The 19,436-nt window shown below is 42.1% G+C and overlaps 1 protein-coding gene and 1 pseudogene across 1 annotated transcript; both read right to left on the bottom strand.

Moving 5' to 3' along the window:
• Positions 1-4,452: 4,452 nt before the first annotated feature.
• LOC109784629 (F-box protein At5g07610-like) lies at positions 4,453-9,995 on the bottom strand (annotated as a pseudogene).
• A 148-nt stretch (positions 9,996-10,143) lies between these two features.
• Positions 10,144-11,280, bottom strand: LOC141020638 (F-box protein At5g07610-like). Its single transcript, XM_073506076.1, has one exon. It carries the CDS (start codon positions 11,239-11,241, stop codon positions 10,144-10,146), a length of 1,098 nt encoding a protein of 365 aa, XP_073362177.1. The 5' UTR covers positions 11,242-11,280.
• Between the last annotated feature and the right edge of the window lie 8,156 nt (positions 11,281-19,436).

Genomic DNA, 19,436 nt, shown 5'->3' with positions numbered 1-19,436 from the left:
GCCCTGCGCCGGTAACTTCATCATCACCGTCACCACGCCGTCGTGCTGATGAAACTCTCCCTTGGCCTCAACTGGATCAAGAGTACGAGGGACGTCATCGAGCTAAACGTGTGCAGATCGCGGAGGTGCCGTCGTTCGGTACTTGATTGGTTGGATCGCGAAGACGTTCGACTACATCAACCGCGTTACTTAACGCTTCCGCTTTCAGTCTACGAGGGTACGTGGAGACACTCTCCCCGCTCGTTGCTATGCATCTCCTAGATAGATCTTGCGTGATCGTAGGAATTTTTTTGAAATACTGCGTTCCCCAACAGCCAGCCCCAAGCCCCCAACCTGCCTGTTGGAAGGGGTCATTGCCCACTCGCGGTGGCAACAGCTCCGCCGGCCGGAGTGGGAGAAGGCATGGGGTGATCGCCGTTCTGCTCGCAACAATGGGGGGACTCATATCGAATGCGTCCATGGCTGAGCTGAATTTGGGAGGAAAAGAATGAGTGGGAGACAAGGGAGACGCGGAGGGGATAAGGCGTTCATATTGACAGGTTCACGCGGGGCACGTGTCGCTAGGACCAGGCGGTTTAGAAGCTGGATGGATCGGCCGGTTGAAAATAAACAATTTCATTTTACTTTCTGATTCTGATAATGATATAAAAGACTTGTATTATGGGAGCCGCTACGCATCCGCCGGCGGATGTATTACAAACATCCACCGCATGGAGCTCCATTGGATCAACGCTCTGACAGCCGTCGGATCTAACCACCGCGAGCGCGTGACCACCTCCTTACTTCCTGCAACAATCACTTAGTTTCAGAAACGGATTCCCCTATCCGCCGTCCTAACACAGCTACACCCAGCACGGCGCCAGCCCCCACCCCCGCAAAATCGCTATCGTCGGCGCGGGGGGGGGGGGACTAGTCCTTGCCCCGCTCGCCGAGTTGCTGCTTCTCCTCTGTCTCAGCCACACGAGCAGCTGCTAGCTCCAATCGAGCACGACGACGACGACCTCCCATGCCCGGCGCTTCTTCGGCGTTTTCTGAAACTGGAGCTATGTTTCTGAAACATGCCTCATGTTGCAATGTCTGACCACTCACTCTCTAACGTCGGGCGCTCCTGCGCCGCTGCAACTCCGGCTATGTTTCTGAAATAAAACCCTTGTTGCGGAAAAAAACCTTCACAACCGAAACATTTCTTTTCTTTCTGAAACAAAAGATATGTTGCAGAAATCTTTTCAAACAAGACCCTAGTTGCAGAAAAACAAATCTTCACCACCGAATCGTTTTTTCTTTCTTTCTGAAACTAGTCCTGTGTTGCAGAAATCTATTGAAACAAGACCCTATTGCAAGAAAAAGACTGGACGCGCGGGACTGACTTGTGGCCAGCGTGTCCGCTTGATGGATCGATCTAACAGCTACGCAAGCGGCGGACGCTTGCGCGTGCATCAGCCAGCTGAAGGACCTATTCGGAACTAGGAGCTCTTAATTTTGGGTGATTGGGCCGACAAAATATGAAGGGGGCCGCTAACTTAGTCTGGTTTAGTCGGTCCAATCACAAAGATTTGATCGATCAGACTCAAGAGAACTCCTATTTTGACGGCCCAATCGTCAGCGGCCTTCAAACTTCTCATATCCAAACTTCTCAACGGACTCAATCTATCGGCACGAGGCCTTCAAACTTCTCATATCTGGGACGGATAAGGGGGCCCGGACATGCCTAGGCGTGTCCACCATGTTGGGCCAAATAGACCAGACCCGCACTAAATTGACCAAGTCCACCAAATCCACCGTCCTTCTCCCGCGTCCGTCCTCCATTTCCCACGCCTGAGCCATCGCTCCTCTACCCTTGCTCCTCCATTCGCGGCGCTGCCCCCATCCGCCGCCCTAGATGTCCTTGCCGGGTGCCCCGTCCCCCATTGCCAACATGGATGATGCCTCGACGAAGTCTACGGGGGTGGGCTGCAAGACGGAGAACGTCGCCCGAAGGGAGCGGTGCGCCCAGTAGCGTGAGCAGGAAGCGGTGATGAAGGAAGTTGTGGCCAAGGAGGTGGTAGACATTGACATGGATGTGTCCCTCCTCTGCGCCAACTCGCCCCAAACGCTACCGCCCTGTCACCGACAAGGAAGCCACCATCCACCCCGCCCGCGACCGACAACGACCTTATGTCCGAATGGGGGATTCCGGATGGTTGGACGTAACCGGAGGCGCCAGAGTCGGTGTGCCACTCGCTGCAACTCCAACGGACGCGGACAAGTACAGGCAGCGCCCGGACTGCCCAAGTCCTGTTTGATGAAATGTCGCAGCAGGACACGGTACATTTTTTGATCCATGTTGTATCACTTCACTGGAGTTTGTGTTTCAAATGTAAATATTTTTCTCAATAAAGACGATCAAAATTTGCGAAGTTTGATTTATTAAAAAAACTATAGGCACTACATTATGGAGCGGATGGAGTGATATATACTGTACTGCATTAAGAAACAGAGTGAGAATAGTAAATTGGCTGCTGATCCAGAACCTCAGTATAGCAGCCAATCCTTGCAGTTGCGGGCACTACTATATGAATTACCGAAATCAGACAAAACCCAATTGAAAAGAGTGATTGGGACACTAAAAAAATTTATTATTGTCCTCTTAACACAGAGTGATTGGGACACATCTTGTTTAACATATACCACTATAGCAAGGACACTAAAGTTTGAAGAACAAATGTTAAATAGATGATTCATTAGATGTTAGCTCCTGATGGTAAATATGTACTATGTCCGAGCATCACGGTTTGTGACAAATATCATTATGCGGAACTATCATATCAGCAGGATGTGCTTTGGCACATCCAGATAACTTAAGTAAATAATATATATTGTACTGCATTGAAAAGAGAGTGAGAATAGTAAGATCCAGAACCTCAGCATAGCTGCCAATTCTTGCAGTTACAGGCACTACTATATGAATTACCGAAATCAGACAAACCACGATTGAAAAGAAAATATTAGACCTTTCACTTAAACACTAAAAAAATATTATTGTTCTGTTAATTGGGACACATCTTGTATAACATATAGCACTATAGCAGCTACATCCCACTTTAAGAAAATGTTCATTGTAGAAGACAATATAAAGTATCTCTGAGGAAAATTCTTTCTAGTTAAGAATTGAAGCTTTTCAAGTTAACTGTTCAGCTAACATCTAGAATTGCCCAACATCAAGAAATAGGGAGGAGACTAAGGAAAAGGGGCACCCCACTGATCATATGGCCACACAAGAATGCAGGCTAACCAAGCTAAACCGTGTGGTAGCTGAAGCTGAAACTGGAGCCATGATAGCCACAACCACGTCAAAAAACAAAATTCAGAAACAGCGCTGCACTGGACTGGATTGTGTGTGCAACATTACAGACATCATGTAACTATCAGAAGGAGTAGCATGGGAAGTGGAGTGCATAGACTATTTTAACCCACCTACATGAACAAATGTACCAATGAACAAGCAGGATGGATTTCTGACTAGCAGTCAGCTGAATCAATTATGTGTACATTATGATTGCTGTTGTTCTCCTAATTCTCCATTCCCTTAGGCTAGCCATAGTGGGAGTAACTTAGGTAGTAACATACGCACTTTGAGAAATTTTTGCTTATGTGGCAAGTAGTTAATCAGAAGTGGTAACATAATATGTTACTGTAACATAGCGCTTCCCAAGACAACATGAGTCTACAAGCTATTAAATGAAGCCACATTGACACTACTACTATGTTACTTTACACTATGAAGGTAGTAACTTAGACTAGTGTCATATGCATGACACTAGTATAAGTTACTCCCAACTATGACCAGCCTTATACAAGGCCATCATGAAAAATACAATTTGCATCTATACAAGGACATTAATAGTAATCGAGACAAAAATTAATGATGTTTCCTCGTACTAGCAACTTGTTTAATATTTGCATGCATGTAGTCATAATGACACTGTACTACTTCCTTCTCATTCCTCCCTTGCATGCATGCGGTGGTACTAATGATCCCGGTTAAGAGAAGAAAAGTTGGCTTGCAAAGCAGTCATTAAATTTTACCTTGGTACCTGTAATTAGAGTTTGTGGTCTTGTATAAGGGAATGGAGGAAGTACTGTTTCCTACTTACAACGGGTCGCATGTAATTGGCATTTAGCACCAAAGATATGATCCCACATATTATAGCAGATATGCAATAGTTTTACTTGGTCTTTGTCAGCAACATGCTTCTAAAGTTCTAATTCCCACGACTGCAAACAGGAGACATAACCTTAAGCTGCATGATGATAACTGATAAGTCCTTCACTAAATGATCATAGTAGGTTTGCTGAAACAATGAGCAAATTTAACTGAGCACGTGGAGGCAGTGATGAACAGAACCACTGATAGTATACAGAAACAAGTACAGACAACATCAAGTGCAACCAAAATATGAACTACCACTGATGTCAAATGCGCAATGCCTCTAACTCCGCATACAACGGCACATATGGCAGATGTGGAGGCTTCACATCTTCAAGATTGCAGATCACTTTGACTTGCCGGCGATCCATATTATAGCACATGAATTTGAGATCCTGCCCAAGGGCGAAGAATATCAAGTTGCATTCCGGCTGAATTACAATCCAATCAAACCCATCAATGCAGTAATCTGTCCCTCCCAATATGCATGAAGTTTCAACGTTGTGCTTCAGTGTCCATTCTTTGCTTTGGTAGCTCTCGAGAACATAAACTATGAGTGGAAGAACACCACCATCTGCACCTCTCTGAAAATTGGCATAATGCAAGCGGCCTTGTGACTGTTGAATAAACCCGTCAACCAGACCACTAGGGACATTGAAGTTCATCCATGTTTCCCTGACCGTGTCCACCACAGCTAGACAGCATGAAAAGTCACCGCTATCGACTTGAAAATGCATATAGCCGTTAAGAAAGACAGATGATAACTGAAGTTCAATGAGCAAGACACGTTTGTTCCATCTGTTCTCCTTATAAACCCAACCTCTGGTTTCCGGCAAATACACTGCCACTCCTGAGAGGTCGGGGTCCAGGCTATTCTCCTTCTCCACCAGCTCAAACACATGGAAATGCGAAGACAGGGCCGGGTTGAATCCCAAACGTGTGATGCACACGGTGATGCTGTCCTGGCCGGAGTCCGGCAACATGACCCACTTCTCTGTGGCGGGATTGCACACGACGACATAACATAAACCATTCCCCTGGGCAAAGACGCCGTGCAAGCGTCAGAGGAGAAGGCCGTTGCAGCAGTCCAATAACTCGACATGCCCGTGGTTGGGGAGGAAGGCGAAAGAGGCGTCGATGGGAGTGCCATGTCTCTGCGATACACTGGTGAAGAGGACGGGCGATACCAGAAGCCAGTCCTCGGTGTTGCTGCTGCTGTAGAAGAAGCCGGCGATGGTTTGGGGGAGCTTTTTGCGGTGGTCGGGGTGGTCGATGACGCTCAGCCAGTAGTTGGAGATGCACTTGAACCGGAAAAGCGACTTGGTCGGGACGCGCGAGAGGATCTCCACGAGGAGGTCGTCGGTGAGTCGCTCGGCTGCTGTCTTGCACTTGCTGTGGCGAGAAGAGGAGAGCTCACGGGATCGGAGGTGGGGGAGAAATGGACGTGATGTTTGATGTTGATGATGATGCTAACAGTACCTGAAAGGAGATGGAGTCCGGTCTTCCTCCCGCGGGCGAGAGCTCTCCAAGGGACTGGCTATGGCGCCGAAGAAAGCGGCGGCGGCGAGCGAGGTGGAGGGGAGCGAATTGAGAGCTCCTATGCGCCGCACTTTGCGGCAAATTGCCGGTCGCACGCATGGGCGAATACCTGACTGGGCCGGCCCAAGCCAGCGACCAGTGGAACGGGCACTGCAGCGCGAGTCTGTTGACCTATAAAAAAACCGTGTAATGTAGGGATCGAACCCGGGACATCCGATCTAAGAGACCACTGTGCTAGCTAGTAGACATAATAAGCACGAATGTTCACAAGGGTACCGCGATGTTATAAGAACCAAAAACAACGCAGATCCAAACTTTTGTTTCCTTTTTTTCTGATTTTTCTTTTTCGTGTTTTTGATTTTTTGCTCGAAATTCCAGAAAATGTTCACGATACTGAAATTTGTTCACAAATTCAACAAAATGTTCGTTTTTTCATAAATTATTCGTATTTAGAAAAAAATCACAATTTAAAAATTGTTCATATTTATAGAAATCTGATATAGTTTTTGAAAATGACATGTTTTATGACAAGCGAACAGTTTCAATTTTTATTTTTCGTTTTGCAAAATACAAGCTTTTTCTAAAAATACGAACATTTTTTAAAACCATCAACATTATTTTTACATATGAACATTTTCTAAAAATGAAAAAAAAGAATTTTAATCTCTTAAGAAAATTAGAAAACTTGAACAGTTTATAAAACCCCCAAAACAATTAGAAAATAGTCAAAAAAAATTCATTTGTGAACAATTTTTTAAAATGGGAACAATTTATCAAATACCAAAAACAATTAAAACGCGAACATTTTTTGAAACTGCAGAACAAATATGAAAACATGAACAATTTTCGGTAACAGAAACCTTTTTGAAATTTTCGAACAACTTCTGAAAACAGGACCAATTTTTTGAAATGCAAAAGATTTTTTAAAACAGCAACATTGTTCGAATCTGGAGAAGAAATTTGAAAACGTGAAACATTTTTGGAAACATGATCATTTTTTGAAAACGAGAATATTTTTTGATAACAAAGTTTTTTTGAAACTCCCATATTTTGTTAAGTTCAAACATTTTTATAAATTTTTGGGCAAGTTAAAAAGAAACACAGACATTTTTCCAGGAACAGAAAAAAAGATAGAAAATAAACAGGAAAAAAGGAAAAAAAAGAAATTGAATCAGAAAAAAACCCGGTTCAAGAACTTCCTAGAATGTTCCCAAAACTGCAAACGCGAACATTGTTTTGAATTTTTGAACATATTTTGAAAGCACAAACATTTTTTTCAAGTTGTGAACATTATGTTGACACAATGTGACATTTGTGAACTTTTTTTAAAGCATGAAGATTTTTTGAAAATTGGACAATTTTCACCTTTTTGAAAATTTTGGAAACGCAATTTTTAAAAAAAATTGAGAACATTTTATAAAAACACGAACACTTTTAGAAAAATGTGCAATCTTTCAAAAACTGAATGTTTTCCCCAAAAAACGCGAACACTTTTGAAAATGCATATTTTGCTAAAATTTGAAAAACAAATTCTGAAAACACGAACATTTTTCCAAATTTGTGAACATTTTTTTGAAAACACGAATATTTTTTTGAAAACCCCAAACATATTTTCAATTTGCAAACAATTTTGAATTCTATACATTTTTATATTTCGCGAATTTTTTAAGAAAGAAAGAGAAAAAGAAAAGAAAAGAAAAAGAAAAAGAAACAGGAATGATAAAAACCAAAACGAAAATAAAAAAATAAACTTAAAAAAAACGAAAAAGAAAACCAGCCACAAAAACAACAGGAAAAAAACCGAGTCGTGGAACCTTCTAGAAGGTACCCAAAACCGGGGAAAAAAGCACCCTCCCGTACTAGCTACTCTAACCGTTAACCGGCCGGCCCAGATCGCATCGATCGGTCGGGAACCCTGTGCGGAGCGTCGACAGCTTGACGCAATGTGCGTCACATAGGATTTTCCGAGCGAATTGGTTGAACTGCACTGCAGGTCCAGTTGTTGGGCCGTCAGCTAGAGAGAAAAGGGCTAGGTCAGTGGGTTAGTAGATTCTCGTTGGTAGGCCTCTTTTGTGGGCCAAGGAGAGGCAGGCAACAGGGTTGACATAAAAAAATACAAGTATTTGTTTACTTAAATAGCCATTTGCGTAAAAAAAACTTAAATCGCCATGAGTCAAACAAAACAGAGTGCACTATAAACATTAAGGCCCTGCTTGGAATCGGTGTAACTTGATATGTCCAGATTTAATTTATGGGTGTATATTACTGGAGCCTTAAAAAAAGATGTATATTACGGGCCGTAGTGTAATTTTTGCCTGAAATGTAAACGACAGACAGCGGGAGGTGTGTATCATTTTACAGGCGTATCTAGGAGCTTAACGATAATGGCGGATTCCTACTAATGCATCGACCTGCTCCAACAGTAGCCACGTGTCCCCGTGGTTTCGCTCACCACCTGCCCCTTCCCACCCGCTGGTACACTGCCGAGTCCCTCTACCTCTACCATGAAACCGCAACCGCCACCGTCTCCTACGGCAACATCTGAGGTGTTGCAAAGGTCTGCAATGAGCTAGGGGAGAACGAGGTGCGGCCATGGCAGCGAGTTGCTCCGGTGAGCTCACCAGCCGATTAGGCGTACATTGGGCGACGGCAGCGCCGCAGATCCCTGATGTACATGCTAACTCTGCAACAACACCTTTGTTACAATGGTTTCTACAACAACACCTCTGTTGCAGAGATCGGAGGGAAAAAAGGTTAAGTAAAGAAAATGGACATGTCGATTCTACAACAGCACCTCTGTCAGAAACGTTTCTGCGACAATACCTCTATTACAGAGATCGGAGGGAAAAAAGGTCTGGAAAAAATTGTTCAAAAAAGTTTCTGCAACAAGGCTCTTGTTGCAGAAGGGCGAGCTCAACAAGGTCGTCGTTGCAGATATTAGGAGGCATTTTTTTTGCAAGAAATCAGTTATTGCAGATAGACGAGCGAAACATAGCCGTTGTTGCGGAGATCGAAGGAAAAAAGATTTCAACAAGCTCGTTGCTGCAGAGAGGCGAGCGCAACATTGAGCTTGTTGCAAGATTTTATAGTTACCTCTGCCTCTCCATGCGACGGTCTGGGAGATGGCGGATCTTTTTAGATTATCAACTGGCTGAAGCTTAGCGTTGCCCAAACATTAATGCCATATGAATAAGTATTTGCCTGGAAAAAAGTTGTGAATAAGTTGTATAAAGGATTTTGTAGTAGCAAACTTTAAGTGTACCCGGAACATTCATTCATAATTGTGATTAACCCAAAACATTTTGCTGCAGTACAACAATTTAAGTGCAAAAACCCAGAGCATGCATTCATAATTTTGGCTTGTTGTGCATACTATAAACTAACAGAGTGACAACCTGAATGCCCCCAAAAGAAGGATGAAGTGTTGCAGACTTGCTACGCTCCGCTTCGGCCCAAGCCTACCGGCGACGCTACGCTCCGCTTGCTCATCAGAAGCTAGCCTTTCTTTTTATACTTGAATTTGGAGTATAACATAACAGGTAGAAGATCGATTTCTCAAGGCAAAGAATGTAATTCTGAGTAGAGTGACACATATGGCAGAAATGGCGGGTGGCCATCTTCACGGTTGCAGAACACTTCAACTTGCCGGCTTCCCGTATTATAGCAGATGAATTTGGTCCACCCTACAGTTTCAAATCTTCAGAATCACGTCTTTCAATCCACTTATAAGTTATATAACCAGAACGAAGACAATGTTTTCACTGGTGTGGCGGCAAGTGCATGCAATGAACTTTGACGACACAACCACTTGTTATTTAGTGTTAGAGAACGTCAAAAAACAAAATATAGATAAAACGTTGTAAAGTGGCATAGTGGACTGCTGTGCAGTTTTATGTGTGTGGAAAATTTTGTCAACCAACTGCTACAACACAAAGAGGACATCTTTCAAGTGCTCCGAAGCAATGTTGTGTTTGAAAAATAAAGTATCATAACAAAAGAATGGATAGTTCATCCAAAAACTGATGCACAGCTTCATGGTGTTCAGCTAGCACCATTTTCTATTTAAACAAGCCACAATTAACTAGAATAAAAGGAAGCGAGAATGCAATCATCCAAAGTGTTTCTCAATTAGAAAACAAATGTCTAGCACATTAAAGAAAAAAAAATTGATCTCACACATTGTATCAGTAGCAGATGAAGCAATCATTTACTAGGTCTCTGTCAATAACATGCATATACTTACCCAAACTGCAACTTGAAGATACTCCATAATAATCACTTATCATGTCTTTTACAACATGATCATAACATTTCCCCCTTCAACACTACTACGCGAACAAATCTAAGAGGAATCAGACAAGTTGCCTCATTACTGAACTACCATTGCACCAAATAAAGTCCAGAGTCAACTATTGTTTTCACGAGTGCAATGATTGTAACGCCGCATAGAATGGTACATATGGTAGGTATGGTGGGTCCCCATAGTCAAGATTGGAGACCTCTTTTACTTGCTGACGATCCATATTATAGCACATCATAGACATGAATTTGGTATCCTGTCCCTCTGTGAAGAACATCAAGTCACACTCCGGATGAATCGCCATCCAACTGTGACTAATACGTTGTGTCCATCCAGTTACAATGCTATGCTTCAACATCCACTCTTTTTTGTTATAGTCCTCGAGAACATAAACCACTATTGGAAACCTGCTATCAGCATCATACAGGAAAGTGGAATAATGCAAGCAACCATGTGACTGATGAAGAAAACCATTAAACAGGCCAGGAGGGAGATGGAAGATCGTCCATGTCTCCCCTTCTGTGTCCACTGCAACTAGACAATCGTATGACTTGAAGCTATATGCGTGAAAATGCATACAACCGTTGAGGAATACAGTAGACCGGAGCTGATGACCAAAAGGAAAAATAGACTCGTCCCATCTCTTTTCCTTACGAGCCCACCGTCCGGTTTCCGACGAATACACATTCACTCTGGTGTGGTAGAAGTCACCGTCGATCTCCTCCAGCAACATAATAAACACATAGAAGTGGGAAGACACGGCCGGATCGAAACCCAGGCGTACAGTGCTCACCTCCTCGGCCTTGCTGGGTTCAGGTAGCATGACCCACTCCTTTCTCGCGGGATTGCACACGATGTAACGGCATTCGTCGGCCCCGGCGGCGTGCCAGCGGCAGAGGAGGAGGCCGCTACAGCAGTCTAAAAGATCGACGCGCTGGTGGTTGGGCAGGAAGGCGAAAGACGTGTCTATGAGAGGAGCGCGGCATCCCCTCGAGAGACTGGTGAAGCGGAAAGATGAAACCGTAAGCAACTCCCCGGTGGTGCTGCTGGTGTAGAGGAAGCCGGCGAGGGGTTGGGGGAGCTTTTTGCGGTGGTCGGGGTGGTCGATGAGGTAGAGCCAGTGCTTGGAGACGCACTTGAGGCGGCGGAGAGACATGGCGGGGATGCGGGAGAGGATCTCCACGAGGAGATCGTCGGTGAATCTCTCGAACGCCATGCCGCTGCGGGGAGAAGAGGGCGATCTGCGCAAACAGAGATGGAGGAAAGGTAAGGGGGTCGCTAGGAGGAGGGAAGACGACGATCCTGGTGCTTTCGTGTACCTGACACCTGAGTCGAGTCGAGGCGCGACCTTCCTCCCGCGGCAGAGAGCGATCCGCCGGGGTGGACATGACAACGGAATAAAGAGGCGACGGCGGCGCCGTCGAGCGTGAGGGAAGGAATTGGAAACCATGGAATTCTCCTTCTTAATTTTCTCTCCGTTGCTCGATTGGGCCGTGAAGTCTTGGTCTGATTTAGGAAGAATCACAAACCTTCAACTCTCCGCAAAAAAAGAAAAAAAAAACTTCAATTTTGCCGGTTCAATTGTCGATTTATACTCCCTCCGTCCCAATAATATAAGACGATTAAAAAACGTATTACATTATGGGACGGAGAAGTATTATCTTGCGAATTTATTTGTTTCATAGATTTTTTGTGGGAGATTTGTCTCATAGATTTAATAGATTAAAAGAATATAAAAACAGCTGTAAAATGGAGAAAAATGTATGCGAAATAAAAAAAGGTTTGCCATTGTGCGCATAAATGTTTAACCGGTATTTTGAAAAAATGTTCGTCACATATTTTTTTAAACATGTCATATATAAAAATGTCCGTGAAGAGGGTTTCTACCACCATAAATATGTTACTTCTCAAACTATCACAAGCACTTGGTCTTCACTGAACTCTATGTGTAAAATTTGTGGCCGCAATACGAGTCTTCCCCGGTTAGTAAACCGGTGAGGACTCATATTGAAAAATCAGATTGTACACAAAAGATCATTGATGATCAATGTATTTTTGACGTCTATTTTTACATGCTGACACATAGCTGCTATCTCTTGAGCACTGCGTTGGTTTTCCCTTGAAGAGGAAAGGGTGATGCAGTAAAGTAGCGTAAGTATTTCCCTCAGTTTTTTAGAACCAAGGTATCAATCCAGTAGGAGGCCACGCCCAAGTCCCTCGCACCTACACAAACAAATAAAAACCTCGCAACCAACGCAATAAAGGGGTTGTCAATCCCTTCACGGTCACTTACGAAAGTGAGATCTGATAGATATGATAAGATAATATTTTTCGTATTTTTATAATAAAGATGCAAAGTAAAATAAAAGGCAATAAAAATAGCTAAGTGTTGGAAGATTAATATGATGGAAAATAGACCCGGGGGCCATAGGTTTCACTAGTGGCTTCTCTCGACAGCATAATTATTACGGTAGGTGAACAAATTACTGTTGAGCAATTGATAGAATTGAGCATAGTTATGAGAATATCTAGGTATGATCATGTATATAGGCATCACGTCCGTGACAAGTAGACCGACTCCTGCCTACATCTACTACTATTACTCCACACATCGACCGCTATCCAGCATGCATCTAGAGTATTCAGTTCATAAGAACAGAGTAATGCTTTAAGTATGATGACATGATGTAGAGGGATAAACTCATCCAATATGAAATAAACCCCATCTTGTTATCCTCGATGGCAACAATACAATACGTGCCTTGCTGCCCCTGCTGTCACTGGGAAAGGACACCGCAAGATTGAACCCAAAGCTAAGCACTTCTCCCATTGCAAGAAAGATCAATGTAGTAGGCCAAACCAAACTGATAATTCGAAGAGACTTGCAAGGATAACCAATCATACATAAAAGAATTCAGAGAAGATTCAAATATTGTTCATAGATAAACTTGATCATAAACCCACAATTCATCGCACCAGTACAAAACAGGGCTTTCGTCACAGGGCAATATTCACATTAGTCCCGGTTCAGTCACGAACCGGGACTAATGTGAGCGTTGGTCCCGGTTCGTGCGGCTAAGGCATTAGTCCCGGTTCACCTGGGCCCTTTAGTCCCGGTTGGTGCCACGAACCGGGACTAAAGGGTGCGATGCCCATTAGTACCGGTTGGTGGCACCAACCGGGACTAAAGGTTAGTCCTTTAGTCCCGGTTGGTGCCACCAACCGGTACTAATGGGATTTGAGGCATTAGTACCGGTTCATGGCACGAACCGGTACTAAAGGACCCATTTTCAACCCCCCCCCCCCCCCCCCCCGACCGCCTTTTCAGTTTTAGAAAAAACAAAAGAAAATGATGGAAATGTCAAAAAAAATAAAATAAAATAAGTTTCCCATGTGATATGTGGTCTAGTTGTTGGGAAAATTAACAAATATGAATTTCGACTTTATTTGCAAAATCTCTCTGGAATTTTTTAAATGGGCGTAACTTTTGCATACGAACTCGGATGAAAAAGTTTTTTATATGAAAAATCATCTACTCGAAAAGTTACATCTGAATTTTACTAGGGGGAACCCCGTTATACATTTTCAAAATCCTCAAAAACCTAACAGAAAAAAGATACGGGGCTTTTAAGATCTGGAGAGGCAAAAAAATTCAAAAAAATTCAAATTGTAGTCAAACTGTGGTCAAACAATGGTCGAACTAATTATTCTAGAATATTAGTGTTACTAAATAATTATTTCAGTTTTTTTGAATTTTGGTCAAATCTGGTCAAACTATGGTCAAACAATGGTCAAACTAATTATTCCAGAAATATTAGTGTTACTAAATAATTATTGTTTTTTAAAACAATAGTTTCAAACTCAAACAGTGAAATGTGTCACTTCATGCTCAAGCTAAATTCCTGAGGGTTAATAGAATTGACATCTTACTATTGTCAGGAAAACAACAAGTGCAGACTTGGAAACGAGGGAGAATAGAACCCAGAAGTTAAGCGTGCTTAGGCTGGAGTAGTGAGAGGATGGGTGACCGTCCGGGAAGTTAGATGATTTGGAATGGTGAGGGGTGATTAGAGATTAGAGGATAAATTGAGCAGTGATGAGGGGTGGTGATTAGAGATTAGAGGTTAAAATAATTCAGAAATTTGAAAATCAAAAAAAAAATTAAAAAAATTCGCAAAAAAAATTCAAAAAAAAAATATCATAAAATTTTCTTTAGTCCCGGTTGGTAACACCAACCGGGACTAAAGGTGGAGCTCCAGGCTGCGTCCACATGGACGGCCTTTAGTCCCGGTTCGTGTAAGAACCGGGACTAAAGGGGGGAGGCATTAGTAACGACCCTTTAGTCCCGGTTCAAAAACCGGGACTAAAGGCCCTTACCAATCGGGACAAAAGCCCCCTTTTCTACTAGTGTTGGTCTCAACAAACACACCGCAAAAGAAGATTACATCACATCATCGGAGAGGCTATGGTGTTGATGTAGAAGCCCTCCGTGATCAATGCCCCTCCGGCAGGACGCCGGAAAAGGCCCCAAGATGGGATCTCACGGGTACAGAAGGTTGCGGCGGTGGAATTAGGTTTTCGTGGATGCCTCTGTTGGTTTGGGGGGTACGTAGGTATATATAGGAGGAAGAAGTACGTCGGTGGAGCAACGTGGGCCCCACGAGGGTGGAGGGCGCGCCCAGTGGGGTAGGCGCGCCCCCTGCCTCGTGCTCTCCTAGTTGATTTCTTGACGTAGACTCCAAGTCCTCTGGATCACGTTTGTTCCGAAAATCACGTTCCTGAAGGTTTCATTTCATTTGGACTCCGTTTGATATTCTTTTTCTGCGAAACACTGAAATAGGCAAAAAAACAGCAATTTAGGCTGGGCCTCCGGTTAATAGGTTAGTCCCAAAAATAATATAAAAGTGTATAACAAAGCCCATTAATCATCCAAAACAGAATATAATATAGCATGAAGCAATCAAAAATTATAGATACGTTGGAGACGTATCAAGCATCCCCAAGCTTAATTCCTGCTCGTCCTCGAGTAGGTAAATGATAAAAACAGAATTTTTGATGCGGAATGCTACTTGGCATAATTTTTTTATGTAACCCTCTTAATTGTGGTATGAATATTCAGATCCGAAAGATTCAAGATAAAAGTTTAATATTGACATAAAAGTAATAATACTTCAAGCATACTAACTAAGCAATTATGTCTTCTCAAAATAACATGGCCAAAGAAAGTTCATCCCTACAAAATCATATAGTTTAGTCATGCTCCATTTTCGTCACACAAGAATGCTCTCATCATGCACAACCCCGATGACAAGCCAAGCAATTGTTTCATATTTTAGTAATCTCAAACTTTTTCAACCTTCACGCAATACATGAGCGTGAGCCATGGATATAGCACTATGGGTGGAATAGAATATAATGATGGGGGTTATGTGGAGTAGACAAAAAAGGAGAAAGTCTCACATCAACGCGGCTAATCAACGGGATATGGAGATGACCATCGATTGATGTTAATGCAAGGAGTAGGGATTGCCATGCAACAGATGCACTAGAGCTATAAATGCATGAAAGCTCAACAAAAGAAACTAAGTGGGTGTGCATCCAACTTGCTTGCTCACGAAGACCTAGGGCATTTGAGGAAGCCCATTGTTGGAATATACAAGCCAAGTTCTATAATGAAAAATTCCCACTAGTATATGAAAATGATAAAACAAGAGACTCTCTATCATGAAGATCACGGTGCTACTTTCAAGCACAAGTGTGGAAAAAGGATAGTAGCATTGTCCCTTTTTATTTTCTCTCTTTTTTTTTGGGCCTCCCTTTTTTTATTTGGCCTTTCTCTGTTTTTCCTTTTTTTTATTGGGACAATGCTCTATGAATGATGATCATCACACTTCTATTTATTTACAACTCAATGATTACAATTCGATACTAGAACAAAGTATGACTCTATATGAATGCCTCCGGCGGTATACCGGGATAGGCAATGAACCAAGAGTGACATGTATGAAAAATTATGAACGGTGGCTTTGCCACAAATACGATGTCAACTACATGATCATGCAAAGCAATATGACAATGATTGAACGTGTCATGATAAACGGAACGGTGGAAAGTTGCATGGCAATATATCTCGGAATGGCTATGGAAATGCCATAATAGGTAGGTATGGTGGCTGTTTTGAGGAAGATATAAGGAGGTTTATGTGTGACAGAGCGTATCATATCACGGGGTTTGGATGCACCGGTGAAGTTTGCACCAACTCTCAATGTGAGAAAGGGCAATGCACGGTACTGAAGAGGCTAGCAATGATGGAAGGGTAAGAGTGCGTATAATCCATGGACTCAACATTAGTCATAAAGAACTCACATACTTATTGCAAAAATCTATAAGTCATCAAAAACCAAGCACTACGGGCATGCTCCTAGGGGGATAGATTGGTAGGAAAAGACCATCGCTCGTCCCCGACCGCCACTCATAAGGAAGACAATCAAAGAACACCTCATGTTTCAAATTTGTTACATAACCTTTACCATACGTGCATGCTACGGGACTTGCAAACTTCAACACAAGTATTTCTCAATTTCACAACTACTCAACTAGCACAACTTTAATATCACTACCTCCATATCTCAAAACAATCATCAAGCATCAAACTTATCTTAGTATTCAACACACTCATAAGCAAGTTTTTTACTAGTCTTGAATACCTGACATATTAGGATTAATTTCCCAATTTAAGCAAATTACCATGCTTTTTAAGACTCTCAAAATAATATAAGTGAAGCATGAGAGAATAATAGTTTCTATAAAACAAAACCACCGCCGTGCTCTAAAAGATATAAGTGAAGCACTAGAGCAAAAACTATATAGCTCAAAAGATATAAGCGAAGCGCATAGAGTATTCTAATAAATTCCGAATCATGTGTGTCTCTCTCAAAAGGTGTGTACAGCAAAGATGATTGTGGTAAACTAAAAAGCAAAGACTCAAATAATACAAGACACTCCAAGCAAAACACATATCATGTGGTGAATAAAAATATAGCTCCAAGTAAAGTTACCGATGGAAGTAGACGAAAGAGGGGATGCCTTCCGGGGCATCCCCAAGCTTTGGCTTTTTGGTGTCCTTAGATTATCTTGGGGTGCCATGGGCATCCCCAAGCTTAGGCTCTTTCCACTCCTTGTTCCATAATTCATCAAATCTTTTACCCAAAACTTGAAAACTTCACAACACAAAACTTAGCAGAAAATCTCGTGAGCTCCGTTAGCGAAAGAAAACAAAACACCACTTCAAGGTACTGTAATGAACTCATTCTTTATTTATATTGGTGTTAAACCTACTGTATTCCAACTTCTCTATGGTTTATAAACTATTTTATTAGCCATAGATTCATCAAAATAAGCAAACAACATTCGAAAAACAGAATCTGTCAAAAACAGAACAGTCTGTAGTAATCTGTAACTAACGCAAACTTCTGGAACTCAAAAAAATCTACCAAAATAATAAGACCTAGACAAATTTTTTATTGATCATCAGCAATTGGAATCAGTATTTTATCAAGTTCTGGTGATTTTTAACAATTGTTTTCGTGAACAGAAAGTTTCTGGAATTTTCAGCAAGATCAAATAACTATCATCCAAGAAGATCCTATAGGTTTAACTTGGAACAAACACTAATTAAAACATAAAAACAAATCTAACCAGAGGCTAGATCAAAGGTTTATTCCTAAACAGAAGCAAAAAAGCAAAAAAACTAAAATAAAATTGGGTTGCCTCCCAACAAGCGCTATCGTTTAACGCCCCTAGCTAGGCATAAAAGCAAGGATAGATCTAGGTATTGCTATCTTTGGTAGGCAATTCTTCAATAAGACACCTATAACCCTTAGGAGTTTCTTTATTTCTATTAATTATCAAACTTCTAGGAACGAAATCGAAAAAATCATTTGTAGCAAATGGTTCCTTAATGATAGCAGTTTCCTTACTAGAGGATTCACCCTTATTTTTAGGAACATACATAAGCTTGGCAATTTTGGTAGGATGATTGGAAGTGTTCTTTACGGAAGAAAAGGCGGTCCCCAAGTTTGTAATGATACCCTCAAGTTTATCGATTCTAGTAGAATCTTGAATTATTCTTTCATTAACTATGGGTTCCTTTTCTTTAAAAAAATTCAAAGTGACTCCTACCTTAGATCCATATTGAGTAATTTTATTATGGATCTTTTTATCCAAATTCTCAATCAATTCCGTAGTGGCAACTTTATTTTCAATAATTTCAAGCCTTTGCATCACATGTTCCAAAGTTAACATAGTCCCATTAACCAAAAGAGGTGGTGGGCCAAATAAATCTATCATAGCATTATAAGAATCAAAAGTATGGCTACCCAAGAAATTCCCTCCGGTAATGGTATCGAGAATATATCTATACCAAGGGGTGATGCTACATAAAAATTGCGAAGAAGAATGGTAGTAGATTGCTTTCGGGTAGATCTATTTTGAGCATTGCAGATTCTATACCAAGCATCTTTTAGATTTCTCCCTCCCTTTGTTTAAAATTAAGAACTTCATTCTCGGGAGATAAAGGAGTGGATAAAGGACTAGCCATAACGATGAAACAAGCGGAAAAGAGGCGAACGGAAAAGAGAGGGCGAATAAAACGGCAAGGGTGAAGTGGGGGAGAGGAAAACGAGAGGCAAATGGCAAATAATGTAATGCGAGGGAGATGAGTTAGTGATGGGTACTTGGTATGTCTTGACTTGTGCGTAGCCTCCCCGGCAACGGCGCCATAAATGGCTCGTTGACGGGAGATCAAATCTTGACTTGACTTTGCGCCCCGGCAACGGCGCCAGAAATCCTTCTTGCTACCTCTTGAGCACTGCGTTGGTTTTCCCTTGAAGAGGAAAGGGTGATGCAGTAAAGTAGCGTAAGTATTTCCCTCAGTTTTTTAGAACCAAGGTATCAATCCAGTAGGAGGCCACGCCCAAGTCCCTCGCACCTACACAAACAAATAAAAACCTCTCAACCAACGCAATAAAGGGGTTGTCAATCCCTTCACGGTCACTTACGAGAGTGAGATCTGATAGATATGATAAGATAATATTTTTGGTATTTTTATAATAAAGATGCAAAGCAAAATAAAAGGCAATAAAAATAGCTAAGTGTTGGAAGATTAATATGATGGAAAATAGACCCGGGGGCCATATGTTTCACTAGTGGCTTCTCTCGAGAGCATAAGTATTACGGTGGGTGAACAAATTACTGTTGAGCAATTGATAGAATTGAGCATAGTTATGAGAATATCTAGGTATGATCATGTATATAGGCATCACGTCCGTGACAAGTAGACCGACTCCTGCCTGCATCTACTACTATTACTCCACACATTGACCGCTATCCAGCATGCATCTAGAGTATTAA

The sequence above is a fragment of the Aegilops tauschii genome, unplaced genomic scaffold (genome assembly GCF_002575655.3).
Source record: "Aegilops tauschii subsp. strangulata cultivar AL8/78 unplaced genomic scaffold, Aet v6.0 Super-Scaffold_285, whole genome shotgun sequence".
In the NCBI taxonomy this organism is placed as follows: domain Eukaryota; kingdom Viridiplantae; phylum Streptophyta; class Magnoliopsida; order Poales; family Poaceae; genus Aegilops; species Aegilops tauschii.
Note: the sequence above shows the minus strand (reverse complement) of the source record. Positions and strands in the feature narration are given on the sequence as shown.

Coding starts and splice junctions, on each gene's coding strand:
- LOC141020638 (XM_073506076.1), bottom strand. CDS start 11,241: ATGGCGTTCGAGAGATTCACCGACGATCTCCTCGTGGAGATCCTCTCC.